This window comes from Eptesicus fuscus, chromosome 3 (genome assembly GCF_027574615.1).
Source record: "Eptesicus fuscus isolate TK198812 chromosome 3, DD_ASM_mEF_20220401, whole genome shotgun sequence".
Lineage (NCBI taxonomy): Eukaryota > Metazoa > Chordata > Mammalia > Chiroptera > Vespertilionidae > Eptesicus > Eptesicus fuscus.
The window spans coordinates 39,713,493-39,739,761 of NC_072475.1; the positions used below are offsets into that span (position 1 = coordinate 39,713,493).

At 41.5% G+C, this 26,269-nt stretch overlaps 1 protein-coding gene across 6 annotated transcripts in view; it reads left to right on the forward strand.

Moving 5' to 3' along the window:
* Positions 1-375: 375 nt before the first annotated feature.
* The window catches only part of FXR1 (FMR1 autosomal homolog 1), a 66,524-nt gene continuing 40,630 nt past the window's right edge, over positions 376-26,269 (forward strand). For all 6 annotated transcript variants that reach the window (XM_054713758.1, XM_054713759.1, XM_008142345.3 and 3 more), the window contains exons 1-3: positions 376-481; positions 24,253-24,305; positions 25,828-25,921. In XM_054713758.1, the coding sequence (XP_054569733.1) occupies positions 431-481; positions 24,253-24,305; positions 25,828-25,921 (198 nt within the window). In that variant the 5' untranslated portion in view covers positions 376-430. The remainder of the gene's footprint in view (positions 482-24,252; positions 24,306-25,827; positions 25,922-26,269) is intronic.

The following is a 26,269-nucleotide window of genomic DNA, read 5'->3' on the forward strand; positions in this document are numbered from 1 at the left end:
TGCCCCAGTGGTGGGGCCAGACCACAGAGAGTCGTGGGACCGAGAGGAGAGGGGCAGGCGGGGTCCGGTGGCTCCTTTCCCGGGGCTGCAGGGAGGGCCTGGCTGCGGCGGGCGACCCGCGGGGAGCGGGAGGGGGGGGGGGGCGGGGACGCTCGGGCGGGTCAACAAAGGTCGGCGATTGTTCCGGGAGGAAAACCGGGCGTGGGCGGCGGCGCGCAGAGCCCGGGGCGGGTGATGTAAAGAGTGGAGGGATCTCTCCCGGGGAGAGTCGGGGCAGCGCGGCGAGACCCCCAGGGGTGTGGGGCGGGGTGTTCCAGTCCCCGCCCTATTTCCCCGCCCCTCCCCCCCGCCTCCTGCACGCCCCTCCCCCGCCTCCCCGCTGGTTGGAAAGTTTCTAGAACCTCTTCCCAGCGGCCTTTGCGGTTCCAACATGGCGGAGCTGACGGTGGAGGTTCGCGGCTCCAACGGGGCTTTCTACAAGGTACCCTCCTGCCGCTGTGTCGGGTCTTCTGGCGGCCGGGGCGGGTTTGGGGGAGGCTTGGTGGTACCGGGGAGTGAGGTTTGGAGTCGACCAAGGGTGGCCGGGCAAACGCCCGAGGCCGCGGGGTTCCCTTGCTTCTCCCCCCCGCTCCGCCCGCGGTTTAACGGTCTCGGGGTCCGGCTCTCCGTTATGTTTTTGAAACAAACGTCGGACACGGCTTGCGTTTTTCCTCCTCGTGAACCTCTCCCTGGGGCGCCAGTGCGGGCCTCGGCCGGCCGGTGAGGAGGGGCCGAGTCCCTGCCGGGAGGGAGCAGGCCCGAGCGCCGCGCGGTGGGGGAGCCTGAGGGGAGGTGGGGGGATTGTGTGGTCACAGCCGCGCTCCCGCCCCTCGGACGGGCCGAGCGGGAGCGCCGCGCCGGCCGCGCCGACCCCTCCCCACCCTTTCGGGGGCCGCGGGGCGGGGGGGCGCGTCGCGGAATCTGAGGAATTCACCTTTGTCCTAGGATGTGGGGCTAATAAACTTGAGTGTCTGAAGGAGAAGCGGGCGCTCCATTTGAGGGTCAGAATCCGAAGGGAGAAAAAACTAGAATACCTTGAAATGTGGCGGGCTGAAATCTTTTTCTTTTTTTTAATTTTTTTATTTTTATTTTTTTTTTTTTTTTGCGGCCTGGGAAATTGGGCGGCGCCTGAGCCCCTCTAGTAAGGAAGAAAAGGCGAGACTTGCCGGCTTTCAAGTCATGATTTAAAATGTGAAATGGGTCAGGGGGAAACCAGGTAGGGAAGTGACCATTTTCTTTATGGCAAGTACCCAGTGGTTTGGGAAGGGGTTGAGTTTTGTGGGGTTTTTTTTTCCTCCCCCACGAGGGTTTTTTTTTGTTTGTTTGTTTCCATTGGGAGGAAGGAGATTCGTTACTGCGGGATGGGAGCTGGGAAAGGGACGAGGAATTCGAGAGCAGAAGAACTTGGTAGGGGCTTCGAGTGCAGGGGGTCCCGGAGCTGAAGACGAAATCCTTCCAGTTTAGTTCTGCCATGGGAACGGCCTCCTCCCGAATCTCCCCTTTCTCCCAAAGTCTGCCGAGACGTTACCAGATCAATACAAAACCTCCCCAGCTGTTGTCTGTCAGTCAGTCTCGCTAAGCCAGCATCTCAAATGTTTGAGAGCTCTGGCTATTTTTACGAAGGGGCCTTCTCCTAATACAGGAGCGCTGTGCATACGCAGGACTTACTCTCTCCCCGTTTCATTTCAGCGAACCTGTTATCCCACGGAGTTTTACTTTTGTTTGGTGGTCAAAATTTCCCGTTTTCAGCGAGTTTTTCCCCCCTCCCTTTCCCGGTTTACGGATTAGCTATGGAGATGTGGTTTGAGCTGTCACCTGTAACAGCATAGTGGGAAATCACAGTTGGCGTCTAAAGGATCTCCCTCTGCTTTTGACAACTTTACCTCTAGCCTTAGGTGATCAGCAAAGTAAAAAGGGTGTGGTGGGAAGAAATTTTAATGCATGACTAGTTACATTAGCCGTCTAGGTTTAACACTCGGTGTCAGACAGGCCCTGGCTGGGTAGCTCAGTTGGGTTGAGGGTCCTCCCAACTTGCCAGGGTTGCTGGTTCCATCCTGGGTCAGGGCATAGACAAGAACCAACCTGTGAATGCATAAATAAATGGAATAACGAATTGATGTTTTCCTCTCTTTCTTAAACCAATCAGTAAAGAAACAAACTTTAGTGTCAGACAAAGGGACCTAAGTAAACTTTGAGTAGATACTTGATTGACTTCTGCTCTTATTGAAACCTAGAGGTTGCCTCTGTGAATGAGTGCAGGCACAATGCACAAAGAATGGGCTTACCATACTTTTTCTGTCGAGGGTAAATAAGGTTGGTAAGCTTTGCATCAATACTCTCTCACCTTTGGAAAAGTTTAATTTATCACTATTTGATTACACACTTCTTGTGTAATGGAGGCATGCTTTTTTTTGTGTCATACTGAAAAGGACTATTTTGTCTTAAATTATTTTGCAGCATGTAGATGGTAGAACACCATTGCTTTTTTGCTAAGTATATTTTATGTCGATTGCTACACAAGATAGCCTTCATTTCTTTTTTCTACAACTCATTTGTGATCATCATTGAAAGTTTTCGTCAAGACTGTTTACAGTCTTTCTTTGGCTTCTCGGTATCAAGTCACAATAAGTCAAATGTCCCTATTTTGGAACTCTAAAGGTACCTATTATTTATCCTTAACCACGTATCTGCTAGATTCTACTTAGACTTTGATTCAGTTACTCTGTGTTACCTAACAAAGAAGTGGTTCTTTGGCAAAGGTTGGGAAGGACCCCTTAGCCACGTTTTTATGTACTAAAATAATTGCATTTGAACATTTGAATTTTACTCTTGCCATAATCCACGGGTACATGCATTTTGTGGAAATTGTGGTCTAAAAAACTCCAGAAGAGAGAACGGTGAAGTAGAAGGAAGTCCTGGATTTGAAGTTAAATAAATGGGAATTCTTGGGTCTGTACTTCAGCTTACCATTATTTAGGAATGGACCCTGAACAGACCTCTCTGGGCCTGTTGTCTTTTGTGTAAAATGAGGGGATTGAAAGAGCTCAGGGTCCCCAATATTTTTTTTTTTCTCCTACTTGGAAAAATTGGCTTAACACACAAGCACTTTTTTACTTTTAACTATGTAAATTTAGATTAATTTGAATATAGTAAAATTCACCTTTTTTGAAACACAATTTTATGAGCTTTGATAAATGCTCACAATTGTGTAACCATCACCAGGATGAAGAGATAGAATAGTTTCACCATCCCCAAAATTTCCTTTATTCCCCTTTGTAGTTAACTTCTCTCTTAGGTTGTTTTCTGTTCCCATAGTTTTGCATTTTTCAGAATGTCCTCTATTTGTAGAATCATACACATTATAGCATTTTGAGTGTGGCTTCTTTCATTTAGTGTAGCAGCAATTGAAATTATTTTTTTTTCTAATTTAAATAATGCATGGTTAGTTAGGGAATTTAGGAAACTGATCAGATATTGCCTTGAGAATAACAGCTAACATTTTGGTGTATTTTTTCTTTCAGTTGTGTTTCTCAATGTATAGGTGATTGATTTTCCTTTTTCTCCCCTTCCGTCCGTATGCACAGACACACACTTGGATCTAAATGTGAATTGCCAGTGGCCCTGGCTGGTTTGCTCAATGATTAGAGCATGGACCCACGGTCCAAAGGGTCAAGGTTTCGATTCCTGGTCTAGGGCATGTACCTCGATTGTGGGTTTGATCCCCTGACTGGTCTGGGCTCTTGCAGGAGGCAACCAATTGATGTTTCTCTCTCTTTTTTCCTCTCTCTCCCTCTTTGACTATATAATTGACTACAAAACAAATTTTAAAGTATATTTTCAAAATCTTATTAACTTAGCTTAATTTAATATTAAAATGAAATTTGATAATAATTAAGTTATACAAGGTTAGCATCACTAATGATGATGACCAATGGGGCAATAGTGAAGGAGTTGTATTCTGAGAGTGTAATGACTTCACAGTTAGTATACGTTAGTGTTGATTTCTTTGTGGAGATTAGTTGATGAAAAAGTGGTGGCTGTCAATAATACTAGGAACACTTAATAACATATAATTCCAGGTATTTTAAAGATAATTTTTAGTTTCACATGTTTAAAATGTGATTTTTATAAAAATGTAAAAGAACTAAGACTTAACTAAATGAAAAAGGCCAACTAACAATTTTTAAAAATTAAATACTTCTCCTGTAGTTTTGTTTTTATAAGAACAGCACGATTATGAAAACTCTGAAAAAATTAATAAAACTATCTATCTATAGATATATTGCCAAGGCCTTGGCTTTATTTACTTACAGAAAGCATGCTTTTTCCATATTTTTACTTTTTTTGCAGCAGCATATTTCCAATACCATATTTGTTTGCCTTCTGTGAGTTAGGTAATAGTTTTCTATGAGTGCCTGTTATTGACTAGATATTCTGTGTCACTTATGCATGTATTTCCTGATTTTCTCTCAAGGATTCCATGAGGTATGTGGTATCCTATCTCCATTTTACATTTTAGGAAACTGACATGATTAACTTGTCCAAGGTAACACTATAGCTGAAGTGAGATTTAACTCTAGGGCTTCTCACTTCCAATTGCCTTGTTGAGCATAATATTAGTTCTTCAAAGGAAATTTTAGAGTAGTGAGCTTACATTTCAGTTACAAATACAGGGCAGACATGTGACTGGATAACAACTGGAGAAGTGAGTTCTCTACCACAATGTTAAAGATGTAGCAAACTAGTTTTTGTTGTGTTTTTTTTGTTTTTGTTTGTTTAGTGGGAAGAGCAATATGCCTTCCATCTTCCATGTCTGACCCCTAATTCTTGTACTGGCTGGTTGTGAGACCTTGATATTTTTCATTTGCAGTATGAGACGATTGGAGTGGTGGAATCTGCTAGATTCTGTTCACATCTAGCTCTAACAACAATAACACCTATTATTTATTGAGCATGCAAACTATCAGATGGTGCAGGTACTTTACATGAATTTATCTCAGTCCTTTTATTCACAATGAAGGGGAGATCATGTTATCAATTAAGGAAACTGAGGCTATAAGTGATTGTAGGTCCATAAAATTAATAGGAGGCTGATTCAAGATTCATACTGATCTTTCTGACTCTAGAGAGCCTGATGTCTGTCATCACTACAGTATTTTTTTTTTTGGAAGTACAAGTATTATATGGTTTATCCAATTATTTTTAACTAGAGGCACAGTGCATGAATTTGTGCACGGGTGGGGTCTGGCTGGCACACCCCAATGGGGGCCCATCGGGCCTGGCTGGTGGGAGGGAGGAGCCATGGGCAGTTGGCCGGCTGACCCCACCCCCGATTGGGGTGTTGGGGGCCAGGCCAGCCAGGGGGGGAGGGGGCTGATTGGGACCCTGGATCAGACTGGTTGGCTACCGCAGTGCATGTCATAGCCACCGGTGTTTCTGGTCGCTCTGATCGTTCAGCCGTTCTGGTCTCTGGGCTTTTATATATACATATATAGATTACAAATTACTAATTAATACAGTGGAAGTCAGGAGGACTGAATTGTGAGGATTCCTGAAAAAATGATTTGAGCTATGTCTTCACTTTACAAAAATCTACTTTTTAGCCACATCACTGTAGTTCAGTAGTTGAGCATTGACATATGAACCAGGAGGTCACAGTTCAATTCCTGGTCAGAGCACATGCCCAGGTTTTGAGCTCATTCCCCAGGAGAGGGCATGCAGGAAGCAGCTGATAGATGATTCTCTCTCATTGATGTTTCTATCTCTCCCTATTCCTTCCTCACTGGAATCACTAAAAACTTTTTTTTTTTAAATCTCTTTACAACAAGCATGTCAAACTCAAAGGCTAACACGGGCCAAATAAACAAGGTTTAAGTTGATGTGGGCCGCAAAAAAACAAAAGCTTCAGTTTTCATAGAAACGTAGGCTTATTTCGATAGAGACATGCTGAATACAAAGGGCTGAAACAAATGAGTAATTGTTAACATAAAATAATAGAACATTTTAATAAAAATTGTTTTTTCTTGAACATTAACTTACCAGACACTGAATAACTGCACAAATTAATAAGCGCAACACAAATAAACCTATTTTTCTTGTGCTCCGAAAGCAAAATATTTCCTGTTGCGCACACCAAACAAGTCAGCACAAGACTAATGACGTGGCAATCAGCTGCTAAAATATCTGCTGCTAGTATTAGTGAAGAGAAATGGTGTGCCTGCGCATAAGGGAAAGGAATGCAACACGATTATAGTAATCAGTCATTAGCGAACATTGTAGTTCTGAGTTGAGGTGTGCTTTAGCTGTACAATCCATACTACATTTCAGAGACTTAGTATGAAAAAAATCATACGTATCATAATTTTAAAATACTGATTACATGTTGAAATATTTTGGATATGTTGGATTAAATTGTAAGATTTTTACCTGTTTTTATTTTAATGTAGCTACTAGAAATTTTAAAACTTGATGTGTGGCTTAAATTATAATTTGTGCTGGGTATAACTATTCACGTGTTTATATCATCCTCAATTGTTAGCTTTATATTGTGCAAAGTATTTGGGAGAATATTTGAAATATCCTATATAATAAAAGCCTAATATGCAAATTGTCCCCTCGGGGCAGTCGTTCGACCGGGAGTTCTACCGCTTGCTATGACGTGTGCTGACCACCAGGGGGTGGTACAGAACATGGCGGGCGTTGGTGACGTGCTGTGACCTCTCACCTGCCACCTGGGGGTGGGGGTGATGAGGACGGAGTTGTGGTGAGAATGCGGTGTGTCTGCCGAGCTCACTCTCACTTCTGCTACCCTCCACTGGGACGCCAGGGCTCGCGTGCCAGGGAAGCCGCCGTGCTCAGGTGCCAGGCGCCTGCAAGGAGCCCACCCCGTACATGTGCGGCCTCTTCTGGGTGAGCCAGGCCACAGCCGCTGGGACCACAGGGGCCAGTCTGCGAGGCTGGCTGGGAGAGAACGTGCTGCCTCCCCCCCACCCCCAGCTTCCATGCGGTGCCACTGAGCAGCCCAGAGGCCCATGCTGCACCCCGGGCCGCAACGTCCGGCCGTGCTCACTGCATCTCCGCATGGGGGCTCGGGCACCGTGACTCAGGTGGAAGGGGGTGCACGGGGGCCCAGGTGTTGCCCAGGGCCGAGAGGTCAGCTGGGACCTGCCTTTTCCATGCCAGATGCTTGTGCTTCGATGCTGGCCAGGCAAAGGGACGACACCCGTGCACAAATTTCATGCACCGGGCCTCTAGTTTTATATACATGCATACGTAGTATGAAACTTTTTTTAATAATGTGGCATTTCTTGGTGGTAATCGTGCCACGTAACATTTTTTTTAGGGTGCCAGAGCTTTTTTAACAAAAGTTTTATTTCCAATTACAGTAGATGTACCATACTATATTAGTTTCAGGTGTGCTACAGTGTTTAGACATTTATATACCTTCTGAAGTGATAACGCCAATAAGTCTAGTGTTCATGTGACACCATACATAGATATTGCAATATTATTGACTATGTTTAGAAGATTCTTTGGCAGATCTTTAGCAAATAGTAAAACTGTTTTGATGGTTATTAAATTTTCTAGGACCAAATCTTCAAAAATAAAAAATAAAAACAGCTCAAGCAAAACAAAAGCAATACTAGGCATTACTTTGTTACTCTGAGCATGTATATTTAGATGTATAACAATCCTTTTATTATTTTAAAGAAGCCAAAAGAATGGCAAAAATTGAACCAACATTAAATCTGAGTAAAATACCAAATATTTTGTCTCTCATACTGTAGCTTCAACACCTTTTGCTTAGTTTTCTTTGAGGTTGAGTCTCTCCCAGTAATAACTAATGGAGTTTATAGATATTGTTGGCAAAGGAACATGCATTCCCCTGGCAAGATTTCTTCAGGATAATTAGTCATATTAAAACTTTTCTTCCTTTCCCATGTTATAACTGTTTGGTTTTATAGTTTTTCAGGTTATTTTCAAGTCTCAGGTTTTTCAATAACTTTGTGTGTGTACTTAGTAATAGTAAGCCTTCAATACATATTGAATGAACAAATGAATCAGTTATTCTTGACTTTTGGACACTTGTCTGATATACTGTTAGACTTATACATTATAGCATTGCATGTATATAAAACTAACTTTATCATTTTAAATTTTGATTCAAACAACTTAAATTGGCTTTTTTTTTTTTTTAGGGGTTACCTATTAATTCTGGTCAAGTTCAGATATTGTTACAACTTCATGCATACAGAAAGAACTATTGGGAACTTCAGCTCTTTGCAATAGGAAAGTCATAATAGTTTTGGGTGGCCATTTGGAACCACTAAATCATTCCATTTTAAGGTGAACTGTTGGATGTTACAAACTTGTGAAATTAACAGGCAAAGAACATTACTGGTATGCAAGCATTAGTAGGTACTTATGCATTCTTATGAAATTTTCATACCTTCATTGTCATTTTATTTAGAACACTTAAATGTTCAATACTAAAGAATGCTGAAGGCTTACCTTGAATAACTTTTTTCCTTAATATAACTTATTCCATAATGATGTAATAATTTATATATAACATGATTAGTAAATTTGCAGATTTTTTTTATTTGTGGGATGTGTCCATTGATTTAAAATAATTTCTGTTTGTAGATTAGTTTATCTTTTAAAAAGTGTATTGTTTGAAGCTACTTTTTATTTTTTAAAGAGATTTGCAAAGTTTATTTGAAAATTCATAATTGTAACAGGACATTTTAACATGTTTTCTCAGGGAATTAAAAACAATATTTGGTAGAATATAACAGCTGAGAAAACAGTTAATAAAATATTTTTATGAAATACCTACAGAAGTGTTCATTTGACTACCCCCCAAAATATATGTACTTTTAATCATATCCAGTCAAACAATTGAAAATATATTGAGGGAACGCCCACAGTCTTCCTGATGACAGGAGGAAGGTGCTTATTCTCACACGTAAGGACCAGGTCAGTGCAGCAGTGCACATGCAGCTGAGAAACAAACGCCAATGTCCTTTTTGACTGCACCATTGTAGATGTAATGGCAAATCAGGAAAGCATACCCACTGACACTGTTAACTGCAGAAGGTGTTTCCTATACAAATTAGACCATGTCTACATATATAAAAGCCTAAGCGACCGAAGGACTGGTCAACTGGTCACTATGAAATGCACTGACCACCAGGAGGCAGATGCTCAATGCAAGAGCTGCCCTCTGGTGGTCAGTGCACTCCTACAGTGGTAGTGCCGCTCAGCTGACCACCCATCCTAGCGGTCCACTAGCCTGGCAGCAGCCACTCACTACTCAGTAGTCCTGCAGGTCCAATCTCCAGAGAACGGGCCAGGCACTGACAGGCTGGCACCGCTGGCCTCCTGGAAATCAGCCTTAGGCACCATGGCCGCTTCTGCTCCCTAGATGCTCCGCAAGGAAGAAAGGATATAAAAGCGGCCACCAGGTGGTTCCCAACAACCGGGGCGAACGTCAGTGGAATGGATCTGGATCCCAGTCCTGCAAGGGTGTCCCACCACCCGCCCAGAGGGCTGATTGCGTCCTGGCCGCACCCCCACCCTCCTTGGGACAGGCGCCATACGCAGGGCTCACAGCTGGCCAGTGCTGCTTTGGTGACGCGGCCTCTTCTGCTTAGGACTGACTGGGCGCAAGCTGGTGGCAGGCACAGAGGCTGGGATGAGCAGGAGTGGCAGGCAGGAGCGGCAGTGGACTGCCGGGTTTTAGCCCAATCCCCGCTGGCCATGCTGAAGGACCCCACCCGTGCGGATTTGTGCACCGGGCCTCTAGTACAGATATAATCTAGAGAAGAGGGGAATTAGACATAAACACGGGAGTTTGAATCAGTTACCTGGTGAAGTTAAGACTTTTTTAATTGCAGCAACAGTCTTGAATGTTTGTGCTTGTTATTGGAATCAAATTACAGCTTAGATCTTTTAAGTGTAAACATAAAACAAGTCTGTTACTTTAAAAGTAGATTTGAGGTCCCTAGAGATAGAAAAATTAAAGATGTGCCGAGTAGTAATGTATATACTAGATGCTGTAAGGAAAAAATGCTGACTTAAGATCTAAACCCTAAAAATATTTATACATACATATACATACGTATAATTTTACACATGCGTAAGTATATTGCTTTATTGTAAGTTTTAAAAATACGTTTTGTGTGTGTGTGTGTGTGTGTGTGTGTGTGTGTGTTTAATTTCCGAGAGAGGAAGGGAGAGGGAGACAGGGATAGAAACAACAGTGATGAGAAAGAATCATTGATCAACTTCCTCCTGCACACCCCCTACTGGGGATAGAGCCCAAAACCCGGGTATGTGCCCTGACCAGGAATCAAACCTTGACCCTCCTGTTCATGGGTTGACATTCAACCACTGAGCCACACCAGCTGGGTGCTTTATTGTAATTATTTTCCTCCTCTAGGCTTCCTTTCACCACTTGATATCCTTTCTTCCCCATTTCATTTTAGGTAATCCATTTATAGCCAAGTATACATCATACCTGATTTGCCTACATACTCAGTAGAATTGTATATAGGTACACATTCAGATACTCGTGTATGTTTTTCCATACTCTATAAAAAGAAGATAATCTACATCTTGGCTCTTTTTACTTGGAATGTAATTATGTTTTAATGGTTATGTAATGTTTCACAGTAAGAATTACCATGAAATTCAGTCATTCCCCAGTTAGTAGACACTTGGTTCTCATTTTTTTGCTACTCCACATACCTGTTTCCATTGCATAGATTTCAAAGAGTGGGATAGCTTGTAGAAGGGAACTTTTTTTTTTTTTAACTCTAATAAATGTTAACAGATTAAATTTCCAAAAAGGCTTAGCACTTCCTTTTTCTTCCATCGGTGAATGTCAGCTCTTTTCTTTACATCTTGCCAGGAATGGGTTTTATAATCTTTGATCTTTGCCTGTCGGATGTAAAGGAGTATCTCATTGGAACTTTGACTTGCAGATCCCCACTTGTGAATTTTAGTATTTGTTGGCCACTTGGATTTACTTTTCCGTAAGTTGTCTGTCATTTGCCCATTTGCTTATTGGGATGTCATTTGTCCCTTTTTGAGATTGCTTAAGAGTCATTTATTGTAAGAGTTCCCCTCCACATCTATTATCTGTTGACATTCTGGTATCCCTGGCCATAGAGAACTTTAATTTTTTTTTTTTATATAGTAGTACTGAACTATTATTTCCCTGTTAAAGCTTCAGGGTTTCCAGTCCTGATTAAGACATCCTATGTTCAGACTATACATAGCATTTCTTAGGTTTCCTTATAGTGTTTCACTCATTCATTTTATATTTACTACATCAAGACTTATTTTTGAATATTTATAGGCAGTTGTATTAGCACCATGTATTAATGAGGAGTGGGGAGATGTGGGGGAATTGGTATTTGCTCTCTTTAGCCAAATCTTCCTCAATTCTAGGATTGGGATGGGAGGAGGATGTCCAACTCCAAGAAAGCTGGGTCTCATTCAGAGTTTATAGAATCTGCTGAGAATTGCCCCCAAAAGTCTCTTAGGTGCTTTGGGAAGACCATAGAGTCCTGAAGTGGGACATTGTGACTTGTTTTTGGGCAAATAAGTGAGTTAGGAGCCTTATTTTCCTTATCTTACTGTCCTGGGCCCTGTCTTTTGTTTTACCTACCACATAGTAAATAGTGGATTTGAGCCCGTCTTAATAGTGAAACCCCACTATACTATATTGTCTTTTAATAGATTTTTTTCCCTTTCCCTATTAATGAGTTATTTCTATATGTGCTAACTGAAACATTGCTTTATTATAAATTATTTAAATTGTGTGACATAAAAGCTCCAGGGAGATTTACCATGGTATTTATTGGGGGTTCGGGGGAGGGGTAGCTTTAAGTACCTCTAGCATACCTTTAAGTTCCTGGGAATACCTTCGTTTAAGATGCTTCAACTGTTTGCAAATTGAGACTCATATAAAACTAGGATTCGTTGGGTAATGGGGGAATAAGGACACATATGTAATACCTTAATCAATAAAGAAATTAAAAAACAAAACAAAAAAAACAAAAAACTAGGATTCGTGCACCAGTGGGGTCCCTTGGCCTGGCCTGTGCCCTCTCGCAATCCAGGAGATGTGGGAGAGCCGGTTTTGGCCCCATCCCCGCAGGCCAGGCCCAGGGATCCCACCTCGTGCACCCGGCCTCTAGTATGCTATATTCTAGTAAGATCTTTGGTTAATCTCTTCCTGCCCTCCCCCCTCTTCCCTTCCCTCTGAGATTCATCAGTCTGTTCCAATTTCCCATGCCTGTGGTTTCCCCCCTTGAGTTGAGCGTCTGCCCCATGGTGGTCAGTGCGCATCATAGCTACCGGCTGGTCGCTTAAGCTTTTATATATATATATATATATATATATATATATATGTGTATATATATATATATATATATATATGTATATATATAGGTAGATTGCTTAGGTTATGATGACCACTTATATCTGGGAAGCCCCCATTCGTTTTCTCAACCTAATAGAGTTTCTCATCTGAATTAAAAAACACACTTTTCTCAAATTTTCAAAGATGGTGCATAGCTAGTGCCATTCTATATGCATGGGAGAGAAGTTTAATTTATTATGGACAATGAATGCCTTAATGATTGGGCTCTTACAGACCTGTTGTGCTATATTCAGTTTTCTCTTTTTATTCCTGTAAATCGGATCATATGTGTGTAGAGTGCAAAGTAGGACAACAGATGATTCTGACTGTTGGCATGTTGATTGGAGGTGTAAAAGTAAGCCAAAGGTAGAGATGCCTCTAGTTGGAAGTTGGGTTTAGAGTCCAAGTACTAGATTATTTTTCCATTTGGGAAGTTAGTGGAAGATCCATACAACTTCATTGTATCAAAAATGGCATCAGGTATAAGAGGCATTAAGTGGAAATGTTGCCAATTAACCTGAGAGGTAGTCTTGATCTTTTAGAATTTTGTTGTAATGTAAGCATTACATTTAAACCAGTTAAAATAAATTTGGTTAAAACACCTTTACAGGTGATTATGTTTCTTCTTACAGTATCTTCTTCAGTGCCATGGAGAGCATTGATGTTGCAAGCAAACTTTAAAAGAGCTTTCCTCAATTATCTCCAGGATTTTCTTCCAAGAGTTTTTACCCACTCTGCAACTTTTAGTGCTGGCGCTTTCTTGATTTTATCAGAAGGTGTCAGCAGAACAACCTTCTGGTAAGAAACCTTAGTCTTTCCTAGAATGGTCCTTCATTGGTTTGCTCAATGAAATGTCAAGGTGTTGTCAAGTGTCAAAGGAAATTACAGGCAAACCAAGTTTGAGCATACTTTTTTTTTTTTTTAATTGATTTTAGAGAAAGAAGAAGGGGGGAGAGAGAGAAACATTGATTTGCTTTTCCACTTATTTATGCATTCATTGGTAGATTCTTGGATTTGACTGCCATATGGCTACCAGCTATTCTATGACCAGGAATCGAACCTGAAATCTTGATATATCAGTACGCTGCTCTAACCCAGTGGTCGGCAAACTCATTAGTCAACAGGGCCAAATATCAACAGTACAACGATTGAAATTTCTTTTGAGAGCCAAATTTTTAAAACTTTAACTTCTTCTAACACCACTTCTTCAAAATAGACTCGCCCAGGCCGTGGTATTTTGTGGAAGAGCCACACTCAAGGGGCCAAAGAGCCGCATGTGGCTCGCCAGCCGCTGTTTGCCGACCACAGCTCTAACCAGTTGAACTCCTGGCCAGGGCTTTGAGCAGACTTAAACAGTAACACTTATATTTATATCCTGACTGCCATATGGCTATCAGCTATTCTAAGATGCCATCTATCATTGTAAGAAGCATTCCGATTTCAGAGAGATTAAATCATTAGTATTGATGGGCTGAGAAGGTAGACTGTGGTCAGAGGATGAATCATTAAATAAATTGATAATTGATCAAAGGGTAACAAGTGATAAATCCATTGTGGCCATTCTTGGAAAACAAAAACCTGAGGCAAATTTTGTATAAATTATGCTATTAAACTTTTCATTTTTCTTTATAATCACATTTATCCACAACAGTAAACTCTACCTAATGTAGTTGGGAAAAATGGAGACTTAACCCAGTCAGATAGGCCCTATGTAGGACCTGATATATAGATAATTTATTCCAATCAGTTTATTTGTAGATTACAGTATTTAATCACCTTTGCTTCCATAATTAAGCCACCAACTAATATTTGGAGAAGGCAAAAAATATGGGTACTTCACTGCTGTGCCAAATAAGTGGAAAAATAAAGTCTGTAAATTTCACAACAGTGATCCTGAGAAAGAGTGTAAGAAGAGTTTTGGATCTTGGCTTCCACTCAACCTTTAACCCTTTGCACTCGCTTGCTTTTTTCTCGATTCCTTTATTCTAATGCTAACCATGTCGAGTCACACTTGACATCTGAGTGCAAAAGGTTAAGAATTCATGCTGTCCAGTTTCTGTTAGTAGTTTGCTGAGTAGTAAGGTTTTAAAGTTTCTGTTTCCTTATAAGGAATGTAAGTTAGGGTTGTAATGAATTACAATTGTAAGAAGTCTGTGAATTTTTAAAAAATCTAAAGTAATGGGCAGATTTGAAATGATAATTACTTTCTAGTCAAAGGAATTTTTCTAGAGTAGGATGATACGTTCTTAATGAAGTTAGTAGGGATGTTCTCAGAGGGATTCATGCATTTCTGCAGATTTCTAAGCCACAACAAGCAATCTCTGATAAATTGATCCACACTTTAAACATTAAAATTTTACTTTAACTTACATTTATGTTTTGGACAACAGAGCTGCCTTTCCAGTTGTGAACTAGATTTTGATGTTTGGTTCTGGAACTTTGGCTTAAATAGGCTTTTAGGGAAAGGTGCCTTACTCTTCACATTAGTATTGCTACCAGTCAACCTTTTGGAGTTTAAAAATATGAATTAGCAAAAGCATTTTATCATCTGATGAAAAGAGCTCCAGACAGAAAAAGAGGTGTGGTTTTTTTGTTTTAAGTATTTTTGATTGATTTCAGAGAGGAAGGGAGGAGAGAGAGAGAGAGAGAGAGAGAGAGAGAGAGAGAGAGAGAGAGAAACATCAATGATGAAAGAGAATCATTGATCTGCTGCCTCCTGCATGCCCCACACTGAGGACCGAGCTGACAACCCGGGCATGTGCCCGACTGGGAATCGAACTGTGACCTCCTGGTTCATAGGTTGATGCTCAACCACTGAGCCATACTGGCTTGGCAGAAGAGGTTTTAAATTTAGTAATTATAATGGAAACTTTGGAGCTATGTATATGTGTATGGTTTCAACTTTTCTCTGTGAGGGAACTGAAAGGTGTATAAGAGAAATTTTGTCCATCTTCAGAGTCATTAGCTAGTGTCCATAACTCACCCCTTCTTATTTTTTACTATATATCTCAATCTTTGAATTCCTATAGGAATTCCATCTTGCTTTCTGTGTAACCAATAAGATTTCCTTCCCCATGAGTACTTACCAAGTTGAAAAACCTGTTTTCCACTTGTGGTGTTCTGTAACTTCAAAAATGTATTCTTATGTTAAGCAGATACCCTGTGCTCCTTATACCACAGGCCATTTAAGCTCCCACCACAAAATAGCCATATACCTTATGCAGATGTTTAAAAAATGAAATAGATTTTTATGTTCTGATGAGAAAGGATCTACAAGATATAAAGTGAGAAGAGAAAAGCAAAGTTCAAAACAAATTGTAGTAAATGTTAAATACTTTAAAAGAGTATTTATATATTACTAAAATTACAACTTATTTTTTTGTGACTTGCCCATTTACAGAATACCGATTCTCATCTTATCAGCTTATTTCAGCTTGTTCTTACTAAATCAGCAGATAATATTATAAATTGGGATTTTAACTGTTGTTTTCTTTCTTTCTTTGTGGTATTGTTTGCTTATCATATTTTAGCTTTTAGGTAGTATAAGTGTATCAAACTTTTTGTTTGTGGCTCTGTTTTTTGTTTGTTTTGTTTTGGGTACTTGTCTTGGGCTTTCTCCTAAAATCTTTATTGATTTAAAAAAAAGTTTGAAACATTCATCCATTGATTTATTTTTTATTTTGTGAAGAAATCCATTTTCTTCTGTTTTTAGTTTTCTAGATGACTTAAACCTATATTTTGGAATCTGTCGGTCTCGATTATTGTAGTTTTAAAATGAACTTTAATATTTGGATAGAGGTAGTGTATTCTAGTTAAATCCTACTCCCATTTAAAAGTTTCCTTTTTGAATACTTTCTTGTTTTGGTGCAATTTTATTAGGAATAACCCATTTTCCTCCAACAGAATCATACCATATACTCCCTTAGTATTTTAATGGGATCCCAGTTAGGGATATATTGAAATTTTTATACTATCAAGACCCTCTATAAGGATGTGATATGGTTTACATTTTCCTAAACATTCTATTTATATTTATTAGTCAAGTTTCTAAGATTTCTGCACATTATGCACTTTTTTGTTTTTTGAGGGCATTTCTATGGTTTTATTTTTTTAATGCTGTTAGAATATTTTTTGTCTTTTATTTTCCAGCTGCTTGTTATTTTTATCTAGAAAGCTGATTATTGGTTAACTTGCCACCTTACTGAATATTTAAAAATAAATTTATTTTAGGCTAGATTGCATTTGAAAAATAATTTCTTAAAATAGTGCTTCCACTGCTTACGGAATTCTTCTGTTCCCTTTGAAACCAAAAATATGGGTGTTTTGAGTCCTAGTTCTTGTCTCACCAAAATCAAAAAAATGAAGTCAAGGACAAAAAAACAATTAATGGAACCAAAGTTTATTGGCAGAAGCCAGTCCTGGAAAAGGTGCAGCTAGGGTTCTAGGAGCAGGCCAGTGTCCAGAACTTCCTTCCATGTTACAGTCGGGAGTAGTTTAGTATCCAAGCTAATTAAAGTCTCTAATAGTCCATGTGTGGAGGGCCACAAGGCCATAAGCCACGTGGGCTCACATAGGGGAGTGCTCGCTCTTTTGTATAGTATATGCTTGCCTCACAGCCTTGTGATTGGTTATCTGCACACTGTCTTTGTGATAGCCATACATTTCAAAGTTAATGCCTCTGGCACGCTTGCTTGCAAGCATCCTTCCTTCCCACCCCAATTGGGGTGTCCTAATAACTTTGCCTAGCTGGGTTCCTGGTTCACTTCTTCCTCCTATAGTCCCACCCCTACCTAGCTAACTTTTTTCTGTCTCACCATCTCCTCCCTTATCCACAATTTACACATAATTTATGACATTCTTGGGTTTTTACTATACGATGATCTGTTTATTTCTTCTGGGAGAACATTCTAAGATATTTTCATGACACGTAAGATTTGTTAGTGTCTTATTTTGCTTACAGATGATTAAACTATAAGAGTTTCAACTGTAGACATTTTGGACTGTTTGAATGAACAGATTAAGGGACTATTTTATAAAGCTGCCTTGGAATCTTCCATGTTTGCATATGTATGCAAAGATGAAAAAGAAATGTGAAAAGTTCTGTTCTGAGAAATAATGGTTCCTGGACCAGATGAGTGTGAATAGGAAGAGAGAGAGATAAAAATCCCCAAATGTTGGAGTACCAGGAAGAAGACAAAGTTCTAGAGACTTAAAGTCATAAAGCCCTCCCCCCGCCATATGCAATGTGGCTATTGTTATTTGGTGACCCTTGATTCAAAGATTTTGGCAAAGATCCAACTCTGCTGTTTTGGCTCTCCTTAGTATAAAGGGACCCACCATTATTCTGGTGACTTGGAAAGTACAAAAAAAGTCTTGAAAAGTATTGACTTTGTCCTGTACCAAATAGACACAATTTAATAGAGATCTAGCCACTAAAGTATCTTATCCTTAGCATCTAGGTTTTGGGGGATGGAACATATTTTCTAACTGTTCACTACAGTCCAAATGCACTTTAAGGACTGGCTGTCAGGTCCTTAATCCATTTAAACTTATGCCTGAAGGATTTAAACAGTAAGAGTAGGTGTCCAGAGCTTTATTTTTTTCTTAAAGTTTGTGGAAAATGTGCATCCAAACAAAGCCAATACTGATGTGCTGGAAGTAAAGTGGGGGTGGGGTGGGGACAGGTATAAGCACTGATTTTTAGATAGAAAAGGATTTTATTATAATGAGTAGAATTTCCCAATGACTTAGCTCTGATTTGAACTAATCCACATTATACAGAAACTAGGGGCCCGGTGCATGAAAATTCATGCACTGGAGGGGTATCCCTCCCTCAGCCCGGCTTGCCCCCTCTCACAGTCCGGGAGCCCTCAGGGGTGGGAGGTGACCTGGCGGTCAGGGGAAGGCGACGCCCCTATCATACCTCTGCTGCTGCCACTGCTGGCAGTGCAACCGTAGGCCAGCCCTGGTTACCTGAGCCTCGGGCAGCCCTGGGAGGCTGGGCAGCTGCCATCTAAGGCTTGCCTGCACCTCGGGCCAGACCTGGGCGGCTGGGGGGCTGAGGGGACTGGGGGACTCTGGAGGTAGGCACGTGGAGCGGCTGGACCCACCTGGGGGCGGGCCCGGCCGTGCTGTGCACCTGCTGCCCCACTGGGGCTGAGGGGACTGGGCACCACCATCTTGTGGCTGTGGGCACCGCCATTTTTGAGGGCGTGACAGTCAATTAGTGTATTCCCTCCTTATTGGCTGTGAGTGCCGCCATCTTTGTGAGGGTGTGATGGTCAATTAGCATATTCCCTCTTTATTAGATAGGATGATAAGGTTTGACATAATGGAACATTCCAAATTCTGAAAGTTGTTTGTGAAGGACTAGAAAATAGAAAACGTTAGTGAAAGTTGAAAGTATGACTGACGTCTGATGGTAAGATATGTTTTACTCTAATATTCATGAACTTGAAAATTCTAAGTTTCTGAAACATTACTTAGAAATTGCAAGAGTATAATAGAAATAGATGTGCTGGTAACATAACTATGAAAGTGCTCACCAAAAAATGATTGCTGAAAGTACATGTGTGGATGAAGTACTAGGAATAGAGAAACAGACCAGGATATCATTAATATAGTATGGTCAGATAATCAGAACTTGTACTAGAATGACAATTCTTAAATTTTAGCTTTGGGAGGATAGGAATGAAAAAAATGAGTCCAGAATTGCAAGACAGGAACAATTTTAGCACTCTTGAAAGGAAAGTACACTTAAGTTCTCACTTAACATCATCCATAGGTTCTTAGAAACTGGAACCTTATGCAAAACTACCTATAACAAAACCAAGTTTACCATAGGCTAATCGTATATAATAAAAGGGTAATGTGCAAATTGTCCCCTCCACCGGGAGTTCCACCAGAGGGTGGGGCCGGCCTGCCAACTGCCCGGGGCCCCTCCCTCTGCCAGCCTGGCCCGGTGGACCCTGATCAGGGCAGCTGGCTAGACCCCACCCGTGCATGAATTTGTGCACAGGGCCTCTAGTTGATATATAAACATCCCTAAAGCATATTTCTGATCACAAAAACGTCACCAGACTTCTAAATAAACTAGAAGCCTGGTGCATGAAATTCATGCACAGGGGCGGGTGCTCAGTCCAGCCTGCACCCTCTCCAATCCCGGACCCCTCGGTGAATGTCCAACTGCTGGTTTGTTTCTGCACTTTCAACATATGACAGCTCCATTGTTGTTTCTTTCTTTTCATGCTTAAACCCATTGGAATAAGTAGGTATTCAAAGTGTGTATACATTTTGGGGGGACACCCTGTATATCTCTAGTCGGCGGTGAAAGGAACCAACGGTGGATTTGGGACCCCCAGACAGGGAACCTCGCTCACTCCCCGTATGTCTCCCCACTCCACTTTCCACCTTCGCGGGCAGCGGGAGAATCAATGTTTTCTCTCATTAACTCGGAAAAGCACATCCTGTCACCTGCTGCCCGGCAGGAGTCTGCTGGGCTCCAAACGAGCAAGGCTCAGTCAGGGCAGCCTTCGCTCATGGGTGCTGGCTCCCAAAGTGCACATTTCTCCTCTGCAGTTGCCCCGATTATCCCACCATTTCACTGAGAGGACAGAACTCCTCGCCTCCTCTGGGTTCCCGATCTTGAACGCTGACCAAAGACACCTCAGCGAGGGCCGCCCGTGCCCACCAGGTGTGTCTGTCCACACCTTGCTCCCGCCTCAGCACCTGCATTAGCCCCACGGAGGTGATTTTGTCACTACACTGGCCTCCGCGGGAACAGGTCATCATCACTCCCCTCTCACTGTCATCTCACAGGCGCCCACCCTCAGCGGCCAGGATACCCAGACACTCTCCGAAGGACGTGAGCGTGCCGTAAGGGACGTGCGCACGTCCTGTGGGGGATGTAGGCATGCTGGGTTGATGGAAGTGCGGTGGAGGGGAACTTGCGCGCTCCATGGTCCGGAACTGTTGCAGGCGCGCGTGGGTGACAGCGCGCTGGGGGATGTTCGCACGCCAGGCGGGGAGGAGAGGATGTGTGCACCGGAGGCCTGCGGCTGCACAGATCCGCAAACCCCCGTGGCACAGCCAGGGGTACGTCAATCTGGCCCACCATGGTGGCTGTCCCTGTGATCGCACACCTTCTGGGTCAGGAGGTGGGACTTGAGCAGCCACTCCTCGGCACTGATGCCCTGCAAGTGCTACTTCAGCTCGGCCCGCAGGCTCCGCTTGGCATGTTCAAGACTGCCACCGGCCACTCTGCGCCTGTGCGTGCTGCCCCCCGGCTCCTCTGTGCCTGTGCGCGCCGCCCACTAGTCCGGAATGTCCTGCCCTGCCCTCTGGCTGTTCCTGCACCTGTGCGCTGCCCACAGGCCCTCCGCGGGTGGGGCGGAATGCCTGTGTTGTTGCCATGGCGACGACACAAGCGTCCAGCCACGGCCATCTTTTTCTTGGAGTTATCCTCAATTTGCATATTCTCTCCTTATTGGCTGTGTGCGCCATCATCTTTGTCACAGAGTTACGGTCAATTTGCGTATTCCCTCTATTAGTTAGTATATTCAAAACACATTTAACATTAAACATTGAAATTTGAGTTATATGGAATTTAAGAAAGATTAATAAAAACAAATTTTCAACCTGCTTCTTCCAGTTCAGGATTGGGGTGGGGGGAGAGAGGATTGGGGTGGGGGGAGAGAGGATTGAAGCCTATCCTGGCAACTTGGTGCGACAGACATGAACCAGCCCTTGACAGGAATCCCTTCCATCTCAGGGCACACTCCTCCCACATTCACTCAGACTGGGACATTCACCTCATGTGCACATCTTCAGGATGTGGGAGGAAACTGGAGTGCTGAGAGAAAACGAACACAGGTATGGGGTGAATGGGCCAACTCCACACAGGACGGGAATAGATTTTTTTTCTTCTCCTTAACATTAAAATGAAACAGTACTATTTGAGAACCTCCTGTATCCTGAGTTTTAGGCCTCAAAAAATGTTTGCATTGAAATAACCCTTAACACAAATAAATCAGGTTATAGGCTTTTAAAACTGGAGAGCGATCAGGGTCAAATTACAAATCATATAATTGAGTAGCAGATGTGGGAGGAGGGTACTGAGAGATGAATTATAGTTATCTATATTCTGTGAATGGTGATTTTTTTTGTTTTTAATCCTCACCCAAGGATATTTTTTTCCCCATTGATTTCTAGAGAGAGTGGAAGGGAGGGGGGAAACAGGAGGAAAAAAAAATCCACATGAGAGAGAGATATTAATTGGTTGCCTACCTGCATGCCCCTTACAACCCCTACTGGAGCTGGGGAATCTGCAACCCATTTACTCACTCTTGACAGGGAATCCTGTGACCAGGTCTGAGGGCAGAAGGCCATGGCCAGCTCTAGCCAAACCAGCCATGGTGGTGATTTCTATATTATTGAAGAAAATGAAATATTTTCTTCAGCCCCTGTTACCCTCTTCTAAGTTCCAAAGACTTTTCTGGAGTGGTATTGCTGATCTTGCCGTTTGCTTTTTCCACTGCCAGTTTGTTTCATAGTTTTTGGTTTGCTGATTTACTTAGAAGAATGTCTCAGGAATAGTATTCAAGTAGTTGTTGCTTTTATAGAAATTGGTTAGGCTTCTCCATCTATTTTGTGAGTTTACTAGATTTTGTTGCATTGTTTGTGTGTGTTTCTTTTGTGTGTGTGTGTGGAGGGAGGTGAGGGTTATGCCTAAAAATGTTTTTGGTGTTGTTTAATGGACTTCTGATAAGGAGATGAGGTAAACAGATGTGCTCATTTCTGCCATATTTTAACCAGGAACTGAAAATGTGTGTTTAGCTAGTTTTAGTGCATCTTAGGAAGTTTAGTCTGATCTTTGTTTTTAAAAACATATTTAAGTAGTGTTTCAAAGTGTGTGTATGCATTTGACTAAGATTGAGAACTTTGCATTTCTGATTGACAGAAATATAAAGTGTCATTTAATGTCAGTTGTAATTATACCAGGTGCCAAGGACCGCTTGCCCAAGGTTAAATAGTGGTAGAACCAAAGATTTAAACAACAGTTCTGTACCCAAGTCCTTTGCTCTATCTTGAGTATGTTAGGTCTGATGATTTCTTTCAGCTATATTTATCAAATGAAGATAGAGTAATTTTAAGGCTAGAAAATGACTACTGATTTTTATTGAGAATCCTAATATAATAAAAGGCTAATATGCAAATTGACCGAATGGTAGAACAACCAGTTGCTATGACGCGTATTGACCACCAGGGGCAGACACTCAACGCAGGAGCTGTCCCCTGGTGGTCAGTACGCTCCCACAGGGGGAGCGCTGCTCAGCCAGAAGCTGGGCTCACGGCTGGTGAGCGCAGTGGTGGTGGCGGGAGCCTCTCCCGTCTCCGTGGCAGCGCTAAGGATGTCTGACTGCCGACTTAGGCCGGTAGTCAGACATCCCCCAAGGGCTTCTGGACTGCGAGAGGGCGCAGGCCCGACTGAGGAACCCACCTGAGTTGTACGAATTTTGTGCACCGGGCCTCTAGTCTATATATAAAAGCCTGGTCGACCAGTTGATTGGTCACTATGACGTGCACTGACCACCAGGGGACAGACAGCACAGTAGCTGCCTGCTGGTGGTCAGTGTGCTCGCACAGTGGGAGCGCTGCTCAGCTGACCGATGAGCGCCAGACGCCGGCCTCACGGCTGGTAAGCACAGCTGCGGCAGCGGGAGGCTCTCCCGCGGACACTCCCCTTGTGGGCCCCTCCCCCATCCAGACCAGGATTGGCACCAGCATTGGGACTGATTGGGCATGAGCCCGCTGCTGCTTCTCAGTCATGGGCACGCCGGTATCACCCTAGGACGGGTGCACAGAGACCACAGCGGAGCGGCATCAAGCCTACTGAGTGGCGGCGGTGGCAGGCACAGCAGGACTGCGATGAGCGGGAGCGGCTCAGTGCCCGGCCCAGACTCAGGCTCCTCCCTGGCTGCCTGCTGCTTCTCACACTACTACATCCCTCAGGGAATGTTGGGCTGCAGGTTTTACCCGATCCCTGCAGGCTATGCCAAGGGACCCCACCGGTGCATGAATCTGTGCACTGGGCCTCAAGTCTATATTCATTCCAAAATGGTTTGGAGGCAATGCACTCACCATAGCCGCCCTTTTTTTAAGCAAAGAAGGAAGAGAAGTTGTAGGAAAAATAAGATTAGGTTAATGGTAAGGTTAGTATTCAGAATGTGGTCTTGTCTTGTTATTAAAGGTGGGCTATAATTTAATATTTATAACTAATATTTATAATAAATTTGAGTTTTTCCTCCCTGCCAAGTACTGTGGTAAACAGTAGTTATTTTACTTGATTCTCAGTTACATGAGGTATGATACCTCACTCAAGAATGTATAAGTGATAGAGAGCCTGGCATGTGAATCTGGAAGCCTGACCCTATAGCCTGAACTATTTATTAGTCACAGTACTAAATACTGCCTCACTTAGTTTGAGTATTGTATTGACTAATACCTATGATGTTTCAGGCTTTTTACTAATTTCAAGGTAGGTATTTGAAACTCAGGTTATAGTATTGTGTGAAAACAGGTTCAGAGAGTTTAAGTAAATTCCAAAGTCATACATTTCACAAATGATGAGATGGAAATCAAACCCACATTTGCCTAATTCTAGCTCTGTGTTCTTTTCAGTACTCCATATTTTCTTTATATCTCTAGTATTATTGCCTTTTAGAGTTAACATAATGTTTAATTGAATATTGATATACTTTTAATGTTTTTGGCTTTTGCAGGGATTTATCAAAGATGTTCATGAAGACTCCCTCACAGTTGTTTTTGAGAACAAGTAAGTTGTTTTTTTATTGATAGAGATCTTATTTTTAAAGATGGGTAGTGCCAAATGGTTTGCTTTTGGTTCTTCCTATTGGCAGTGAAAAATGACTTTGCTTTTGGACAGGATTTTTGATGGCTTGATCATCTTACGAATTTAAATAATTCTAGTTTTGATAACTCTTCACCTGTTTTTCTACCCACCATTTACTCATTACTTTTTTTCATGACCCCTTTCTTTGCCAAAACACATGTGAACATGAATCAGTAAGTAGTTTTTGCAAAAATAAATGGCACAAATGGGATTTTAATTCTTAAAAAAGCACAGATGTTAAAATAATGTTGTAGGAAGCCTTCCGAGTGGCTACTGGTAGTCATTTTCAAATAGTTTGAATATTAAGGAATTTCAGTTTATAGATATTGTAACAGCTAGGTAATGTTTAAAATATGAAAGACAGTATGCTGGCCTTGTCTAATTATTTTTCTCTTTCTGTTGGCAATGGCTGTGTATAACTGAAGGTCAGAAAAGAACTGTTCAACTTTCACTTTTAAGCTGCTCTGGAACTGCCTGAAAAGATATCTGCCCAACAGCTGTTTCATGTAGAAACAAGTGTTGTGATGATTTCTGTCTTTGAGCAGCTGCCATTTAGATAGTAATGGTGAAAAGAAAGCACTCAAAAATCTTTTTATTGCCTTCTGCTGTGTGTGTGTGTGTGTGTGTGTGTGTGTGTGTATCCCATGCAGATAGATGCTAAAAGAACATTTTATGTGCTGGTATACCTCTCAGCATATGAATGACCTATTAGAACTTAAAGTTATTCATCAACTCAACTTATAAAATACAACATAAAAAATGTCAGTTAAACAATAGCTAAATTAGTAACTTCGATATATGTTTGCTACAAACATTAAAACTAAGCTTTTACTGGTTTTAATTATGTTTGTGTTCATTGTTGAAAAGATAATTTTTATGTGAGGAAATTGAACGTAATGTAATACAGCTATTCAAAATAATTGAGTAATTTTCTGTGTTTCTGTGAACATGTACACTAAAATGGAATTATGCCGTTTATATTGTTTTATAATCTGTGGAATTATGTCTCATCCAGTTATAAATGTGTTTGAAGTTGATTCCACTGCTGTTATTAAGCAGTGGTGTTGATGGGATGTTATTTTGAATCTACTAGCAGTGGTGTTGATGGGATGTTATTTTGAATCTACTACTATTATGAATGTAGCCCATATCATTTGCAGAATAATGTATGTACTGTTCGCTTAAGATGAGTAATTTGGCAGGTAATATGTAATTATTTTCAATGATGTTAATTATTTATAAACTTTATCAAGAATCATGCAAAATCTGTTCTACCTCAACAAACTAATTACTTGGAAAATATATAATATGACGTTTTTCTTAGGGAAAACTAAATGATTAATATGAAAAATATACAGCACTAAGCATAGATTATATAGCTTCCATATTAGGGGTATTGAGATAATGTATTTTAAAATTGTTTATCTCTTTTCTAACCCTTCAGTTGGCAACCAGAACGACAAGTTCCATTTAATGAAGTTAGATTACCACCACCACCTGATATAAAAAAAGAAATTAGTGAAGGAGATGAAGTAGAGGTATGTATTTGTAAGTTTATTTTCTTATATGCCTATTATTTTGTTTTAGATAAATATTCTTGTAGGAAAATCTGTTTAACTGATGGAGAATAAATCTAATTCCTTTTTTCTTTCTATTGGCAATGGCTGTGTAAGTAGCAATACTTTAGTTTGGAGTCAGAACTGGGATTCATGTCTCAGCTCTACAATTTTTAGCTTTGTAGCTTGGTCAAGTTTCTTTATCACTAAAATGAAATAATGTGAGAGTTAAGGACGATAGTGCATTTGAATTGCTTTGTGTGGAATATGGTAAAGGGAACTATCCATGTTGGTTGCTGGTTTCCTTCTTTTTCCTATTTATTTTAAATA